Genomic DNA, 17,498 nt, shown 5'->3' with positions numbered 1-17,498 from the left:
GTCTCCAATAGTTGGGGGTGATGACTAGGAATTACTAGAGTGGCCTTCTGAAGCCATTGTGTTGGGCTATCTATGAGTATGGATTGCCAGGTGGTGAGACCAAGAAAGGGAGTGGCTCCCCAGAGCCAGGCTTAAGATAAAGCCTCCTCACAGACCCTGCCCTTAAGCAGCTCAGTGGAGACCAGGGAAGCTTAATGGCCCTTAGGCCTCTGCCTGCAGCCTGGTCTATCTTTGTCTCAGGAGTTATCACACATGCCTGGCCAAGGAGGGGAGCCTGCTTCCCCTGATGGAAAAAGTGGCTGGCATTCCTAGTAAAAAGAGCCTAAAGGGCAGGCAATGGGACAGTATCAGCATGCTGAGAGATTCTAGCTCTGAGGAAGCAGGAAGAAGAGAATGACTTAGAAGACAGAGAAGAAACTAGAAACAGGGTCTGGGGAGGCCTGGGCATCTGCAGCACTGATGCTGAGTAATGGCCTGGCTGTCGGCCACAGGCACTGCGCTAGCCCCTTGGGCCCATCTGGTCCTTGGCACAACTGAAGCCAATTCCTCATCCCTGCATTGTGCCAGGGAAGGAGTGGTCTGGCTCAGCATGAGGGCACAGTGCCAGTGTGTTCTCTGTCCTCTTTGGTCTTAGTTGGGTAGTTGTGATTCTAATCCTGACTTTAGTTCTCAGCGTCATTCCTGTGAGCCAGAGGAGAGAGAAGACCCCCATCCCATGATGTAACCATAGTGGTGTTTTACCCAGGTCCAGGGGCCATACAGCCTTCATTTTGGCCCCTAGTGTGTCTGATATACTTCCAGTCCAAGTAGGAAACAACTCCTAATGTCCACTTGGGGGCTGAGAGGTTTCCTGAAAGTACCAACCTAGATTGTCCCAGAAGAGTTCCTGAGGGTCCCCAGTCTGCTCCTGTGGAAATAAAGAGCTGCTTTAGCCCAAGCTCCCCACTTTGGACACATTTCTCTTCTGGGTGTCTGAGAGCACAGCCCAGGCTCACAGGGCCCACAAAAGAGGCTCTGCCCTGGGAGGTATTATGAGTATGTCACCTGCATCTGGCCTATGTCCCCACAGAGGGAGAAGAGCTGGCAGGAGTGGCAGAGAGCACTGGCTTCCCACTTCAGGAGCCACGACGCAGTCAACAGGTGAAGACGGCCCCCACAGGTCCCCCAGTAGAGCCACACTGCTGGCCAACAGAGGCTACCCCCCAGATAGGTGCTGAGCCCACCTGCAGCCAAGGTAAGGCCAGCTGGGAACAGCTGGGCATTGGTTCCCACAAGGCTGCTTCACAACTGGCAGCCAGGGAAGGCTTCTCTACAGAGGCACCAAGCCTGAGGGCAGGCCTGGGGAAGGTCAGTTGAGATGAAGAGGGAAAGAAAGGCAGGGGAGGGTAGGGGAGCAAAGGAGGAACCTAAGCTGGAATCTGATATGGACCATTGTCAGGGCCCTAGAGCCTCTTTCATTCTGCCCCTGGCTTCACAGAGGAGTTCCAACAAGGACAGACATTTTGATTGGGCCTCTTAGCCATCAGCCCACTGCAAAGCCCAGACAGGACAAGAGAAGAATAGAAATGTATAGGGAAGAACTTGGCTTGATCACTGAGGCATCCCCACTGAGACAGCCTAATCCCAACCTCTGTCCTGCATGTTCCCACCAGCCACCCTACCCATTCAGGCCCCTCGGGAACTCCCCCTGCTGAGCCTCCCACAGACCACTCAGGACAGTAAGACCTGGCGCCAGCCTGCAGTGACCAGGCTTAGGCTTTGAGTAAGCCCCACTCCTTTTAAAGCCATGGGACTGCAGAGGAATGTGGAGCTCTGCCAGGCCTGCTGTGCTTCTCCCAGCTCACGCAACTCCCTGGAGGCTGCCAGGCTCTAGAGCTGCAGCCTGCAACTGCTGCGGCTTCTGGTATCCAGGAAAATACAACCCCTCACTCTCCCTGGAGTGTAAGGGAAAGTGGATGTACTAGGGCTGACTCAGTGACCACACCTGGCTATTGACTGTCTCTGGGCCTCAGTGTCTTCCCTGAGGTATGGACATCAATAGGTCTTGTGGCCTGGAATGGTTTGGGGGATCTAACAGTTCATGTAAGCTGTGATGTCTGAGAGGGCCATGGAATCCCTGGGAAGGCTTAGGGATGTTCCCATGTCCCAGGCCCTGAACTCTCAGAGTTCATGGTGCTTCCAGGTCAGGGTCACAGTCCCAGCACCCCATGGTCCAGAGCCAGAGTTGAGTCCCTATGGGTAAGAAGTAGTTGACCAGGTTGGAGGCCTGGGGGCCTGACAGCCAGAACAAGCATATTGGCATGCAAGCCCAGGACCAGTGGGCTGAGAGAAGGCACCCACTTTCTAATGCAACAAGGAAGAGAGATGCTCAGGGTATCTCTGTCTTCTAGAGGGGAAACCAAATCCTGAGCAGGGGAGGGACAGGCAGGCTCAGGAGGCTACAAGCAAAGTTCAGCTCCTGAGGTCTCACCCCACAGCTGCCAGCTCCGAGGTCCCCAGCAGTGGGAGTACTCAGCCACCTGAGGGCCATCCAGGCAAGGCCGAGCCCAGCCGGGCCAAGTCCCGCCTCCTACCCAACATGCCAAAGCTGGTGATCCCCTCGGCCACCACCAAGTTCCCTCCGGAGATCACCGTCACACCGCCCACCCCGACCCTGCTCTCCCCTAAAGGCAGCATCTCGGAGGAGACCAAGCAGAAGCTAAAGGTGACCACAAGTACTGGGCAGAGGGCATCAATTACAGGGAGCCTGGGGTGGGGGCTTGGGTTCTTGGGGGTCTTAGGGCAGGGGATTGGGCAAATGGGAGCCTGGGGCAAGGGCTCAGGTTACTGGGGGGGAGGGAGGAGCTGTGAAGAAGAGGGGCTTGGATAAAGTCAAGAAGCCTATAGTAGGCCAGGCATCCTTGACCAGTGTCCTGCCCTGTCTGCAGTCGGCCATCCTGTCTGCCCAGTCAGCTGCCAACGTGAGGAAGGAGAACCTGTGTCAGCCAGCTCTGGAGGTTCTGGAGACATCCAGCCAGGAGTCTTCACTAGAGAGTGAGACAGATGAGGATGATGACTACATGGACATCTGAGGAAGGCCTTCCAGAGCCCCACAGCCACACCCAAGGGGACAGAGTGGGCCTGGAATCCCCTTTGGCCCAGACCCTGAGCAAGGCCAGAAACCTAAGTGGGTATTATTTCCCATGCAGCCTCCACCGCCCACCAGCCCTGTCTTCCCAGCATCCTGCTGTTCACAGATTGGGCTGTCCACACCCACAGTGTGGGGGCCCAGAGGAAGAGGAGGAGGCCCAATTTAGCCCTGTAAGGATGGATTGGTGTATCTGCACAACAGGGCCAGCATCATTTTCTATGAAATGTTTGTAAACATGCTCATACCTAGCCCAGCAGGCTGTATCTACAACCTGACCCCAGGACAAAGTGGGTTCTGCCTAGATCCCAGTGGAGGCATCACCTGGGCCAGGCTTGCCTCACACCTTTTTTTTTTTTTTTGCGGGAGGGGGGGGTGTTCTTTTTTAATAAAGATGGAACAATGGTCTTCACTGCTTTGTTCTCCCAGTGGGGCTGGAGGTGGGGAGGCCCCAGACTTCGGGAGGTTGATGTCCCTGGTTTCTGACCTGATTTCCTTCTCTTAGGCTCAGCTCTTGGGCACCACAAGAGTCTGGAGAATGTAGAGTGTCATAGAATGCTGCAGACTCCTCTAGGCAAGGCTGGCACTGGGCCTAAAGGGTCATTTGGGAAGTCCCCAGAGTTCACTGGATGCCAGAGGGACTGGCAGTGAAACACCATGCAGAGGGAGGTATCATACTTCCCACCCCAACAGGACCTGCCACATAAGTTGTGGAGCCCAGCACAAGATAGATATGTGAACCTCTTGTACAAAAATTACTAAGAATCTTAATGTGACAACAGCCTTAAACAAGCCCCTAATGCTGACCCTGCCCTCACAGGCTCCAAGCCTGTCTATTTTGAGGATGCACGGTTTCCAAATGCTCACACTTGCCCTTTACGACTGTCATTCCCTCTCTGCTCTTCAGAGACCCATCTGTCCCTAAACTTTGGGCCAGGTTGGAGATGGGGCACCTCCTTACTGCTAGCTAGGTGCCCCTGCCCAGGAGAAAAGGCACCAGGAACAGGGCACTATCCTGGATCCCCAGCCTAGGCCATTTGGAACTAGAGATATGCCAGCCCAGGGGGATCCTGGCTGGACCTGCCATCTTGGGACATGAGAACTGGTCCAGCAGTTCCTCAGGCCAGCCCTTGCCCATGTGAATGAAAGCACCCACAGCCCTGGTCCAGGCTGGGGTATAAGCTGCTTCCTGGCACAGGACATCAGTGTCCAGATGCAGGGCACCCCTTAGGGAAGTACCCTTAGTGTTCAGCAACCCTGTGCATTAAGGGACTTTCTCCCTTCTGGGAGGTAAGGGTCTCACAGACTTCTTATCAAATGTCTCTGTGCTGCACAAATATTATAGAATGGAGGCAGGGGTTCCCAAGGAGCAACTCTGCCCTTTTCCAACTCCCCCAACCATAAGCTTCCTCTGACAGTTTCAGTAGTTGCTGAAAGCTCAGTCCTTGTCCTCAGTGCCAATCCAATAACGAAGACACAGAAAAAGAAAAAAGGTTTATTGCTTTGCTAGCAAAGGAGAAACATAGGGGAACTCTGTCCCAGAAGCTGTGATTCTGCCTATCAGCAGGAATAGGGGGATTTTAAGAGGTGATTCAAAGGCTACATTCCACGTGTACACTGTTGAAGTTGTAATTCACTTGTTCATTTGGACATAGTCATTTCTGAGAGCTGGTACTATCTCCAAAGTCTGGATTACTTTGTTCTTATGGTGAGTGTGTGCTCAAGAACAGATAAATCTGCCTAAAATGTGAAAGAAAGGTAATCTGTTTCCCCTGAGATTAGGGAGGAGCCTAAAAAAGAAAAGAAACTTCCATTTAAAAGATAAGTTGCAGGCTCAGAGGTAGAATGCTTGCCTAGCCTGTGTGAGGCATTGGGTTCAATCCTCAGCACCACATTAAAAAAAAAAAAAAAAAAAAGATATTGTGTCCAGCTGAAAAATATTTTTTTAAGAGGGAAGGAATTTTTCAGTTTTCGGTGGACACAATATCTTTTATTTTTATGTGGTACTGAGGATCGAACCCAGCGCCCTGCGCATGCCAGGCGAGCGTGTTACCGCTTGAGCCACATCCCCAGCCCTGAAAAATATTTTTAAATAACTAGCAGTGGCAGAGCAGCAAGGGCTATATTCAAAGTATAAAATGGACCACTGTTATAATAGGAGCCAGTCTCTCTGTTTGGATCTGGACCCAAGGGAGGAGCAGGTGGGTGACCACTAACATTGAGTAGTTTAGGGCAGACCTAGGTGAGACATGGGAGAATAATGAACTGATGGGGCCTCAGGCCGAGGCAGGTCACATCCCAGATGGCCTCAACTCGGTGCTGTGCAAGACTAGCTGCAAAGTTAATAAACACCCTCTTAGGACACCTTGAGAAGCTGCAGCTAGGGTAGGGGAGGACCACCTACCTGTCCTAACATTCAGCCCAGGTGGCAAATCCTGAGTGAGAAGTCCTAGGCCTGGAACTTAGCTCTCCCTGATTGCATGGGCTCCCAAAAGCCACCTGGGGCCTGATTTGTCCCCTGCTGTCTCCATCTTGCTTCCTCATCTGCCCAAAGATTAAAGAGATTATGCAAACTCTGATGAATGACAGCACAAGGGTGGGTGTAGTTGGGCAGGCTGTGCATCTGTGGGCTCCCTTGTCCAGGTTGGAGGATCACTTTTTTGTGAATGGGCCTGTCTCAGTCTCAGGGAACTCCCCTCCTTTACCCTTTCTCCCTCCAACAGGAATCCTCCCAGAGCTGTCTAGCCAAGGATCAACCTGAGACTGACCTGACAGCTCCTTCCCACACACCAAACACATGCCCACCAGGGGCAAGCCCTGGCTAGAATCTGTTTGCTTGTTCACCCCATCAAACTTTGAGGAGGAATTAGCAACACCTCCATGCAGGAAACTAAGAATTAAGGATGTGAAATCTGACCAGAAGGCACAGGGGCTGGAATCCTGCCAATCTCAAGCACAGACCAGATTCACCCATCCTGCAGCAGGCTGTGCATCTGTGGGCTCCCCGGCCCAGGTTGGAGGATCACTTGAGCTTGTGAGTGGGCCTGTCTCAATCTCAGGGAACTCCCCTCCCCTCCCCTTCCTCCCTCCAACAGGAATCCTCCCAGAGCTGCCTCTGGCCAAGGATCAACCTGGGACTGACCTGACAGCTCCTGCCCGCACACCAAACACCCGTTCAGGAACCCCACCCTTCAGCCCCTCTATGTAGGACTGGGCTGGGACCCAGGATCCAAGCTGCAACCTCTGAACATCCGGCTCATCACGTGCCAAAGATTCTGCAGCTGGAGGCTCCAGCCCCATATCCCTCCCACAACGTCCCAGGGCTGGGTTTCTTCCCTCTCCCATGTCCTTTGCTTGGGCCAGGAATGTGCTAACGGGGCAGGTTGGGCTCTGCTGTTCTACTCAGGCACCTGTGGACTTTGAGAGGGGAATAAGTGGGGTGGGAAGGGAGACGGGTGGGGTGGGGAAGGGAGGGGCGGTGCCTCAAAGCTCAGGGCAGGCAGGCGGGGCCAGGCCAGCAAGGAGTAAGAGCCTCCTGCCGCCTCTGAGCTACTGCACTGCTGCTGCTGCTGCTGCTGCTGCTGACTACAGACCCAGACCTCACCATGAAGCTTGCCCTCCTGCCCTGGGTCCTGCTGCTGCTGGCGACAGTCCCCGGCTCCGGGCCCAGGCCCACAGCAGGTATGTTCCCACCCGCTTCTGTCCCCTTGTCTATCAGTCCATCTGCCTAATCAGCCAGGCTTGGGGTAGATTATGCAATCTCTCCACTGGATTATCTGTGCTAAGGTTGACCCCAGCCCCATGGAACTTATGGCTTTCCATTTTGTCCACATGCTGAGGGAGAGCAGTTCCAAGCCCCACTGGGCTTGGCCTCTGTCCATCTGTCAGGGCCTCTGTGACTGTGCTGGGAGTAGTGGGAAGAAATTCTGAAGCTCCAGGGTTGAGGGATGGGAAGGAAGTCTGGACTGAGCCTGCCTTATGCTTCTGGGAGACGGGAAGCCATGGCTGCCTAGAAGAGAGGTAGGGGAGAGCAGCGGAGCCTTTGGTCTGCACCCCAAATCCCAGTGAAGAGTGTGGTTGCATATGGAGAGCCCCCAATTTCCCTCCCAGCTCTAGGCAGGCTTGTTAGTCCTCATCAGGGTTAGACTGAACCCAAGAAAATCTAGCAGAAGGCCTGAACTCCAGAGTTGGGACCCTGGCCTCAGGCTCAGAGAGGCATCACCCACCCACAGCCCTCCACCCCACCCTGTCTTCCATCTTGCAGGGAAGTATCACAACCCTTCTGCCACTTTTATCGTACTTATTGGCATATAGAAGCCTCTTCCCCACACCACTTGAGACAATAAATATTTATTGCCACTCTTGAATGCCAGGCACTGCACTTAAGTAGGGACATTCTGGTGGCTCAAACCCAGGCCCAGCCCTTGACTGGCCTCATTTGGTTGTGGGGGATGGTGTAGGGCCAAGTGAGATATGTGATTCTAACTTGAGTACTTCCACCCCACCCCAGTCTTTGCCCTACCTCAGGTCCCCATTATCCATAGGAGAAGTCTTAGGCGTGACCTCCACAGCTCCCCATGGCACACCCCTGACTACCTTTTCCCTATTCCTTGGCTCCCTATTAGAAATGTCCCTCCTCTTCCCCCAGAGGAAGGAAACACCCCTGACCTTCTTCCCTGAAGTTGGGGCTCTCTTTGGAGTTCTATTGTTGCCCCCTGGGAAAGTAAAATGGATCAAGCTCAGCCCAGGCACCAGTCCCTCCTAGATCTTTAACGTGGCTATGTGACCAGACCCCAGCCTTGGTGAGCAAGAAGTGTCCTTCTCCAGACTATGGAGTCCCAAGATAGCACACTGTCCACAGACCCATCTGAGAGCCAAAAGAGGTCCCCAGGCCCAGGTCAAGGACGCAGGCAACTGTGGCCTTCCCAGAACGCCTGCCCTGTGAGCTATAAGGCCTTAGTGTCTGAAAGCTAGTAGATCCCTGAGAGTTATTTCTGACCCTATAAGGTTGAATGTCTGAGGCATTTTTCTTCATTTTACTATTTTCTAGTCACTCCACTGGATTATCTGTGCTAAGGTTGACCCCAGCCCCAAGGAACTCATGGCTTTCCATTTTGTCCACATGCTGACCAGGGAGGGCAGTTCCAACCAGCAATCCTCCCTGGGAATGCTTCCCTTAATTGACTCTGGGGAAAATTAGAGGCAGGCCCTGTGCTTAGAGCAGCAAGCCTAGCATGTACCTTAGCCAGATGCTCAGGATTTTCTTTTCCAGGTGCCCAGGATAGCTGTTCCTTGCGCTGTGGGGACCGGAATGGGCCCTGCTCCTGCCACCCAACCTGCTCAGGCCTTGGCACCTGCTGCTTGGACTTCCAGAATTTCTGCCTGGAGGTTTCACCATCCTCAGGTTCCATGATGGGTGGCAAGGACTTTGTGGTACAGCATCTCAAGTGGTTCAGCTCCACAGATGGTGTGATCTGCAGGTGGGAGGCCCCATACTCCCAGCCCCACTGGCTGGCTAGGTGGAGCCCTGGGACCAAGAATAGGCAGGAGGGCACAGAGACAGCTGGCTACACTGTTTCCTGAGGAGGTGGGGGACTTGGGCCTTTGAGTTGGTCAGATCACACTGGCCCAGCTGTTCCTACTAGCTCTGTTTCCACAGGTTTAAGGAGAGCATCCAGACCCTTGGTCATGTGGACTCCTTGGGGCAAGTCCACTGTATATCACCCTTGCTCTATGAGAGTGGTCGCATCCCCTTCAACATCTCCATGGACAATGGTCGCTCCTTCCCTTATGCAGGCACCTGGCTGGCTGGTGAGCCCTCACTCCACCAAGTCAGTCCAGGCTGTGGGCCCCAGATGGCATGCACCCTCTGTGGGTCCTGGTTCCCACCCCCATACATCCTTAGCCCATAGGGACTTTCCCCAGTGCTAATCTATGCACATTGAGACTTAGTCCACCCACCTGCCACCCTGGCTGAACCAGTCCCTTGGACAAGTGTTCCTCCATCTCATTACCCAACCTCCTGGTATCCAGATGGGTGTATCAGCCCATAAGGAGTGGAGGTGCAGTGGGTCCCTGAACAAGGTAGGCCAGTGCCTGCCACCCAGCTCAGCCAGGCCAGACCAGGCCAGGCCCTCATTTCTCCCAGCCTTGCTATCCTTTTCTTCTATGAGGGACTGGACAAGTCAGCCAGCTGCTTAAGTGTTTTATTTTTGAGAGTTCTCCCTAGACCTTATAGCCTCAGGGCCTCCTCCCCTGCACCACCTAGGCCCCAGGCCTTCACTTACCCCTCACCTGCCTCTGCACAGTGCACCCCTACAAAGTGTCAGAGACAGAGAAGAGCCAGCTGGTGAATGAGACCCGCTGGCAATACTACGGCACCCCAGGCACCACAGGTAACCTCAGTCTCACTTGGAACACCTCAAGACTGCCCACGCAGGCTGTCACCATTGAGCTGTGGGGCTACGAAGAGACAGGTGAGGCTGGTCCAGGGCTGGTGGAGGCATCTGGAGCTTTGAGCTCCCAGAAATGGGTGTCCTAGGTGTGGGAGTGGGGTCTTGTAAGTGGAAGAGAAAGGAAGGGAATTCCAGGTAGGTTTGGGGGATCAGGAGCAAGAAACATCAATCTAGGGAAGAAGAATAGACTGAATGAGGGGGAAGGCATGGTGAAAGGATGACTGGTTGTTTGGGCCCCAGGCCTAGTAGAAGGTTTGATTGCCCTGGCCTTTGGATAGGAGGCTTATGCTGGAAAAAGAGAAACTGGATCTGATCCTTCCTCTCTGAGCTTGGCATGATACAGGGACAGTGACCCTGAAGTGGAGAAAGTGGAGCACCAAAGCAAGGGATTCCTGACACTCCAGCAAGCCCTCCCATGAGGACCATCTGTTTATCCATTGCCCTTTCATCCATCTGTCAAGCTGTTCAGTGCTAGAGACTGGGTCCAGGTTCCTCTCTTGCCCCAGGGGTCTTCAGAGGAGTCCTAGGGCTGACCAAGAATCTCTCTCCCCTCAGGGAAGCCATACTCAGAGAATTGGACAGCAGAGTGGTCATGCCTGTATACCCTGGCCAGAAACATTCCCAACTCTGGCTTCTTCACTTTCACTCCAAAACCTGCATCTCCTGACTATCAGAGATGGAAAGTGGGTGCTCTGCGGATCGTTGACAGCAAAAACTATCTAGGGAAAAAGTAAGGGCCTCAGTACAGAGAATGGGCTGGGGGCATCCAACTGTATGTAGACCATCGTGCTTGCTTGGGAAACCCCAGGCCATGCCTGGCCCTTAGCTCATGAATCATCACCATCATAGGGATGTGTTGGCACTCTGGACCAATGATCATGCTCTGGCCTGGCACCTGGGTAACGACTTCCGAGAGGACTCTGTGGCTTGGGCTCGTGCACAGTGTCTGGCCTGGGAGGCACTGGAGGACCAGCTGCCCAACTTCCTGAAGGAATTGCCCGACTGCCCCTGCACCCTGGCCCAAGCCCGAGCTGACTCTGGCCGCTATTTTGTGAGCCCCTGAACCCATTAGGGCTTGGGAGAGGATGTTGGGGGATGGGTGGGGCCAGCCTCCCCACTGAGACAGATACCCTCAGGGGGTGAGGTTGGGTTCAGAGGATCCCCTTGGGTTTGGCTCCCAAGGAGGGAGAGGATGCAAAACCCAGGTAATAGCCACTGGCTACTCTGCAGACAGACTACGGCTGTGACATTGAGCATGGCAGCGTTTGCACCTACCACCCTGGGGCCGTACACTGTGTACGCTCTGTACAAGCCAGGTGAGCCACTAGACCAGAGATGAGGGACAGGGCAGGGGTTGGGGGTAGGCTCCTGACTTGCCTTCCCCTACCAGTCCCCAGTATGCCTCAGGTCAGCAGTGCTGCTACACGGCAGCTGGCACACAGCTCCTAACAGCGGACTCCACCAGTGGCAGCACCCCGGACCGTGGCCACGACTGGGGCTCACCCCCATACCGCACACCACCCCGTGTGCCCAGCATGTCTCACTGGCTCTATGATGTCATCAGCTTCTATTATTGCTGCCTCTGGGCTCCCGAGTGCTCCCGCTACATGCGGCGGCGGCCCTCCAGCGACTGCCGCAATTACCGGCCCCCACACCTGGGTAGGTGCCAGCTTGAGCACTAGCCCCAGGGAGGGCTGGGCAGGGCCAGGTACTGGGGGACCTATCTAATCTGCTCTTGCCCCAGCCTCTGTCTTCGGGGATCCTCACTTTGTCACCTTTGATGGCACCAACCTCACATTCAATGGGCGTGGCGAATATGTGCTGTTAGAGGCGGTGCTGACAGACCTGAGGGTGCAAGCACGGGCTCAGCCAGGGATGATGACCAATGGTAAGACCAGGGCCCCACAGTCTCTGGGTGGTGGTGGGTCATCTAGAGGGGAAAATAGGAACCAAGACAACCCCATTCTGCACCTCTTTTTTTAAAATATCTTTATTTTATATTTATTTATTTAATGTGGTGTTGGGGATCGAACCCAGGGCCTCACACATGCTAGGCGAGTGCTCTACTGCTGAGCTACAGCCCCAGCTCCCATTCTGCACCTCTTATCCTAGGCTCACAGGCCCGAGGCACAGGGCTGACTGCAGTGGCTGTCCAGGAGGGCAACTCAGATGTGGTAGAGGTGCGGCTGGCCAAAAGGTCTGGGGTCCTAGAGGTGCTGCTGAATCAGGAGGTGCTCAGTTTTGCTGAACAGAGCTGGATGGACCTGAAGGGTGAGTGGCATGGCTAGATAAGTTCAGTGATCTGCCCAGGGGTTGAAGGTAGCCTTAGGGACTTTGTGCCTCTCCCCAGCCCTGGCTAAGGACTAGGGTGGTGTCTAGGGCTCAGAAACAAAGATGGAGGCTTCTTGGGGATTGGAGATAGGTCCAGCAAAACATAGCCGGGTGGGTGAATCTGTGCCCTTAACCATTGCTGTCTTAGGCTAGAGGTAGCAGGGGTCCAGCCTGAGGTCTGATCTCACATCTTGACACCTATAAAGTTACCCATGTCATACCCCTGAGAGGCCAGAATTGAAGGATGGGGCCTCCTTATGGCCCAAAGGAGTCTAGGGGCCGGCATGCCAGGACTCACTGCTAGTCCACATGGCTCTACTGCTTTGTTGTGGTCACTCATTCCATCATGAAAAGCCATGCAAGTTGGATGTAATAGAACCAGTGTTCAGAAGACTGAGGCAGAAAGATTGTAAGTTCCAGGCCAGCCTCAGCCTTAGAAGGCCTTCAGAAACTTAATGAGACCCTATCTCAAAATTAAAAGGGCTGAGGGATTAGCTCAGTGGTAGAACACCCCTGGGTTCAATCCAAAAAGAGGAAAAGAGGGAGAAAAGGGGAAGGGAAGAAAGAAAGAGGCAGGCAGGCCATTGCAAGGAAGCCATGCCTGCAGAGTTCAGAACACAGCTAAGAGTGGCACACAAGAGTAGCAGCCTCAGCCAGGCACAGTGGTGCATCCCTGTAATCCCAGCAGCTCAGGAGGCTGAGGCAGGAGGATCAAGAGTTCAAAGTCAGCCTCAGCAAAAGTGAGGCCCTAAGCAACTCAATGAAACCCTGTCTCTAAATAAATTACAAAATAGGGCTGGGGATGTGGCACAGTGGTCAAGTGTTCTGAGTTTGATCCCTGGTAACCCCCCCCCAAAAAAAATGAGTAATAGCCTCAGTGTCCCATTCCCTTGCCACCACCATTCCCATACTTCAGGGGGCTTCCAAACAAAATAGTACCCAATGGAAATAGAGCGGATGAATATACAAAGACCCTCAGAAAGGGCAGAGACAGGTGAAACTGCTGCAAGACCAATGAATGTGTTGGGAGAAGGGGCTGTGCCCTGTCCCCATATGCCCCCACATGCAGCCTCAGCATGGGGAGATTCTCTGCAGGAACTAGGCACTTTGGGTGCATCTGGGTTCCTGCTGCAAGTGTATGCTGGAGATGGTAGAATATCATAATCATAGTCATATCATAGGAGGTCAGCCCTCCTCTTCCTCTTAGGTGCCTCCAACCCCATTCTGGGGTTGTGGTGAGGATGAGGACAAGGCACAAGGACCACAGGGAGTGACTAAGTCCATTTTCACCTGTGCCCAGGCTTGTTCCTGTCAGTGGCTGCTGAGGACAAGGTATCCATCATGTTGTCATCAGGGGCTGGCCTGGAGGTCAGCATACAGGGCCCTTTCCTGAGTGTGGCCATCCTGCTACCTGATAAGTTTCTGACCCACACCCGTGGCCTTCTTGGGACACTTAATAATGACCCCACCGATGACTTCACCCTACACAGTGGACAGGTCCTGCCCCTGAACGCCAGTGCTCAGGAGCTGTTCCAGTTTGGGGCTGACTGTAAGTGGCCCTGTGGAAAACACTGGGCAGAATGAGCAGAGCTGGGAGTGGGGTAGGGTGGATTGGAGCATGGCACAGGTGGGATCTGTGGACCAAGGGACATCAGACCCTTGGTCACTACTCAGAGCTGTGTCCACCCAGGCATGCAACCTGTCTCCACAGGGGCAGTACACAACACCTCTTCTCTGTTCACGTATGACTCCTGGTTTTTGATTAACAACTTCGTGTACCAACCTAAGCATGACCCCACCTTTGAGCCCCTCTTCCCAGACAAGACCACTCTCAGCCCAAGCCAGGCAGAAGAGGCAGCCAAACTGTGTGGAAATGATCATTTCTGCATATTCGATGTGGCAGCCACCGGGAGCCTGAGTGTGGGAAATGCCACGCTGGTTGCCCACCAACTGCACCAGCAGCGAATGCAGAGCCTACAGCCTGGTAAGGGTGGGAGAGAGGAGGCCTGGGCAAGTGAGAAGCCACCTTGCACTAGGATATGGCCTCTAGGACTGGCCAGCTGCATGCTGTGGCCAGCAACTTAGACCTGTTGTCTATGTTCTGCTCCTACTCCAGTGATGTCCTGTGGCTGGCTGGCTCCCCCCACCAATGGGCACAAGGAGGGACTCAGGTACTTGGTGGGCTCCACTGTGCACTTCCATTGCAACAGCGGCTTCAGCTTGGCTGGGGCAGAGACCAGCACCTGCCAGGCTGACGGCACCTGGTCCACACCTACTCCAGAGTGCCAGTTAGGTGAGGATACCTCTCTTGTGCACCCTCCCACCCCTGCATGCCCACATGCCCTAGATTACACTCACTACTCTGGCCCACTCACCAGGACGGAGCTATACGGTACTGCTGAGCATCATCTTCGGAGGGCTGGCTGTGGTGCTACTGGTTTCTATCATCTATGTGCTGCTACGAAGGAAGGGCAACATGTGAGACCCTACCCAGGTTGAGAGCCCCACCCACAGACCCCTACCTATCCCCCTCTTCAGCTTTCTTGGGACCCTGGGGCAGCCAGTGGGACAATTGTGACTGGTCCAACTTCATTTCCATTGCAGGAACATGTGGAGCTTGCAGCCCTGAGACTGGAGCATGGCTGGCCAGCAGCACAGGGTCACATCAAGGCCAAGACCCAGCCTCCCAGATGAAGGCCCTGGACTCCCAATAACTTAACCACCAGTCCTATGATTCTCAAATCCTTAGGTCTGGACACGTGATAACTGGGCCTTTAACACCTGTGGACTCAAGACCATATACCTAGTCTGTCATCTCAGATGGAGGCAGAATACCTAATGTTAGGAATTCCAAATCCCTGTCAAAAACCCCTTGTTCTGTTTCCCTACTACTCACAGTTCTAATTCCTAAGACCTGAGACCTCATGTCCTGTGTCCCAAGCTAGTGCTAGTGCCTGTGTCCCAAGCCTAATATTTCTGCATCAGAAACTCAGATTTTAATACCTCACTCTGCATAGCCTGACGCCGATGGCATGACCCCTGGTAGACTGAGATCTGCTGCCCTTCCCCCATGGGGCCTCAGTGCCAAGCGGTCTTGGTGCCTAGACCATGGTCCCAGCCTGAAACCTCAGGTGGACTCAACCCCAAGGCGGCAAGAGACCTCAGGGCCCCCTAGGTAGAGAGGAAGTCCTCCAGTGGGAAAGAGACCTCCCTCTGCACTCCAGGCTTATATCTCTATACCCCCTGTCCCCACCTGTAAAAGGAGAAAACAAACCTTCTGTATTCCTTTCCTGCTGTCCTGGCGCTTATGCTGTAGCTTGATTCTGGAGAGTTCCATGGTCACCCTGTGAAGTCACTACCTACAGTATCAAGGTCTAAGTCCTGTCTGCTTCATTGACTCCCAGGTGACTAGGGACAGGCCTCTACAACCTCTCTCATGTATAAAATGGGATCCAGAATAGTGACCACCTTGTGGGGTAGGAAATGAAGGGCCATGTCACATTGGTTACTCAGGAGATGGGAAGGGGCAGATCCAGCCTGGCCATGCCCACGCTCTCCCAGCCCAGGTTCCTGTCCCTTTGCTCTCACCTGGTGTTCTCTGAGAAGAAATGTATGCCCTGCAGCAAGCTGGTCCCTAATCATGACCCTGGCACTGCCCTGCAAGAGGCTGCTTCTTGACTGGGCAGTAATTAGTAGGGCCATGCCTAAGTCCTTGAGTGAGTAAGGTTCATTTTCCTTCACCCAGGAATGTCCAGAAGCTAGACACAGACATGACACTGCTGCCCACCTGAGCAGCTCCTTACCTGCCTTCTGAGACTATGAGTGGCCGAACACCATGGAAGCACAAACTAGGAGCCAGCTGGAGGAAAAGTAGAGCCCAAAGTCTCTTTTGTGGATAGGTTTCTGAATAAGGGTTAGGCATCTTGATCTTAGGTGGAGAAAGTATGGGGGAGGATGGGGCTGAGGATGCCCACAGGTACTGTGGGTGCTAAGAGAGTGAAGGCTTCAGTATAGCATGTAGTTCTAGGAGTGGCCACATGGAGGCAGCAGAGGGTAGGACCAATGAACGTTTTGAGGGAAGGGACTGTGCCCTGTCCCAGATGGCTGGGGATGGCAATCTCCTCCACAACCTGCTGCAAGCAGGTGTGGTAACAGAGTTCAGGACTCCCACTCACTGAGCCTTGCACTTAATAAAGGGTCCAGGACAGAAATAGAAGAGCTTAGAGGCAGGGACAGTTCCCATCTGGAGGGCTTCCTGGAAGAAAAGCATGATGGAGCTTATATAAGGAAACAGCTGACAGGAATTGGAAGGATGAAGGGTCATCCAAGAAATTAGAGGAATAATGAGGTCAGTTTCCTTTCTTCCCAGATCCCTCCTCGCCTTGTCCTTAGACTCCTCTGAACTTGTAACTTGGGGCAGGGTGGTGCTCCCTGCCGCTTGGCCATTGAGCTGGTACTTTCCTCTCTGCAGATGAGGTAAAGTCTCATTTCCCATTGCCTGAGTCCCCAGTGCATCCCTGTGCCAAACCAGGCCAGGTTAGCCACCTCAGTCAATAAAAGGTTGGTTTCCTGGTCAAGGCCTGAACATGTAGGTACAGGCACCCAAGGAGCCCAGGAGGGCTGGGGCAACTTCATGGCTCAGTAAGTCTAGCAGAGGGTGTCCCATTCAGGGTAAAAGACAGGTTATAATCCATCCATGGTGACACACACCTGTAGTCCTAGCTACTCAGGAGACTGAGGTAGGAGAATTACTTGAGTCTAGGAGTTTGGGGCCAGACTGGCAACATGGTCAGGCCTTCTCTCTCTCTCTCTCTCTTTTTTTTTTTTTTCTTTTTTAAAAAAAAAAAAAGCAGATTGTATTCTCAGAGCTCTCATTTATCAGAGAGGGTATCTCAGGCTCAAAGGGAGAGATTGGTAGTTGTGTCTAAGGAGCAGTGGGTGGGTTAGGGGGCCAACCAAGATGGCTATGCTGCTACACCATGGCATTTGAGTAAAGCATGGACAACTTCAGTCTCCCCTGTCCAACCTATTTCCCTCTAGGACATGACCTATATCCCCTCCCCAGTAGGAGAAAAGGGCACACTGGCTGCGGCCTTAGCCCCAGACATTTCCATTGCCAGGGGCAGGCCAGGATGGGAAGTCCCGCCACCTGACAGGGGCTTTCCCAGGGTCCCAAAGGAGATAGAGGTACTACTAGTCCCTTACAAAGGTACCAGAAGGTACCAGAACAAAGCACAGATGCTCTACAGACATCAAAGGTAGGGACCTCCACCTCAGAGAGGTGGTCTCTCAAACAGCAGCCACAGAGCTTGCTGGATGGACAACAGTGGGAGGTTTGCAAATGGTCCCCCACAGGTTGGACTGACAGATCATCCAAATCAAAGCCCTGTGGCATGCTATCCCCCTCGAATAAGTCAGGATAAGAGAGATGGTAATCCAAGGAGAGCCAGGGGATCAGATAATTGCCAGTGAAGCACCCACAGGATTCTGGCAACATCCCAGGCTGAGGGATTAAAGTGAGGGATGTGCTTCTGGAACCAGGCCCATATCCACACAGAAGCAGGAACTATGCAGGCCTGTTGGCT

General features: G+C 53.6%; 2 protein-coding genes across 8 annotated transcripts in view; both read left to right on the top strand.

Moving 5' to 3' along the window:
• Cabin1 (calcineurin binding protein 1) overlaps positions 1-3,539 on the top strand; it is a 138,045-nt gene extending 134,506 nt beyond the window's left edge. For all 6 annotated transcript variants that reach the window (XM_027923205.2, XM_071617540.1, XM_071617554.1 and 3 more), the window contains 3 exons: positions 1,070-1,234; positions 2,478-2,704; positions 2,928-3,539. In XM_027923205.2, the coding sequence (XP_027779006.2) occupies positions 1,070-1,234; positions 2,478-2,704; positions 2,928-3,071 (536 nt within the window). In that variant the 3' untranslated portion in view covers positions 3,072-3,539. The remainder of the gene's footprint in view (positions 1-1,069; positions 1,235-2,477; positions 2,705-2,927) is intronic.
• Positions 3,540-6,638: 3,099 nt separating this feature from the next.
• Positions 6,639-15,323, top strand: Susd2 (sushi domain containing 2). Of its 2 annotated transcripts, none has more exons than XM_027923390.2 (15): positions 6,639-6,808; positions 8,400-8,607; positions 8,787-8,938; positions 9,436-9,603; positions 10,138-10,312; positions 10,432-10,633; positions 10,813-10,898; positions 10,973-11,241; positions 11,327-11,470; positions 11,695-11,853; positions 13,214-13,462; positions 13,625-13,897; positions 14,030-14,206; positions 14,292-14,391; positions 14,518-15,323. In XM_027923390.2, the coding sequence occupies exons 1-15, from the start codon at positions 6,733-6,735 to the stop codon at positions 14,540-14,542; spliced, it is 2,463 nt and encodes an 820-aa protein (XP_027779191.1). In that variant the 5' UTR covers positions 6,639-6,732; the 3' UTR covers positions 14,543-15,323. The 2 variants fall into 2 exon arrangements, with proteins under 2 accessions (XP_027779191.1, XP_071465226.1); XM_071609125.1 differs by having other exon boundaries at positions 14,292-14,407.
• Positions 15,324-17,498: the final 2,175 nt, after the last annotated feature.

Source organism: Marmota flaviventris, chromosome 1 (assembly GCF_047511675.1).
Source record: "Marmota flaviventris isolate mMarFla1 chromosome 1, mMarFla1.hap1, whole genome shotgun sequence".
Lineage (NCBI taxonomy): Eukaryota > Metazoa > Chordata > Mammalia > Rodentia > Sciuridae > Marmota > Marmota flaviventris.
Note: the sequence above shows the minus strand (reverse complement) of the source record. Positions and strands in the feature narration are given on the sequence as shown.

Excerpts from the sequence above, each read along its gene's own strand:
- Susd2 (XM_027923390.2), top strand. The coding sequence starts at position 6,733 with ATGAAGCTTGCCCTCCTGCCCTGGGTCCTGCTGCTGCTGGCGACAGTC. Across the intron at positions 10,634-10,812 it reads CTGACTCTGGCCGCTATTTT|ACAGACTACGGCTGTGACAT; the intron begins GTGAGCCCCTGA and ends GCTACTCTGCAG. Across the intron at positions 11,242-11,326 it reads TTACCGGCCCCCACACCTGG|CCTCTGTCTTCGGGGATCCT; the intron begins GTAGGTGCCAGC and ends CTCTTGCCCCAG.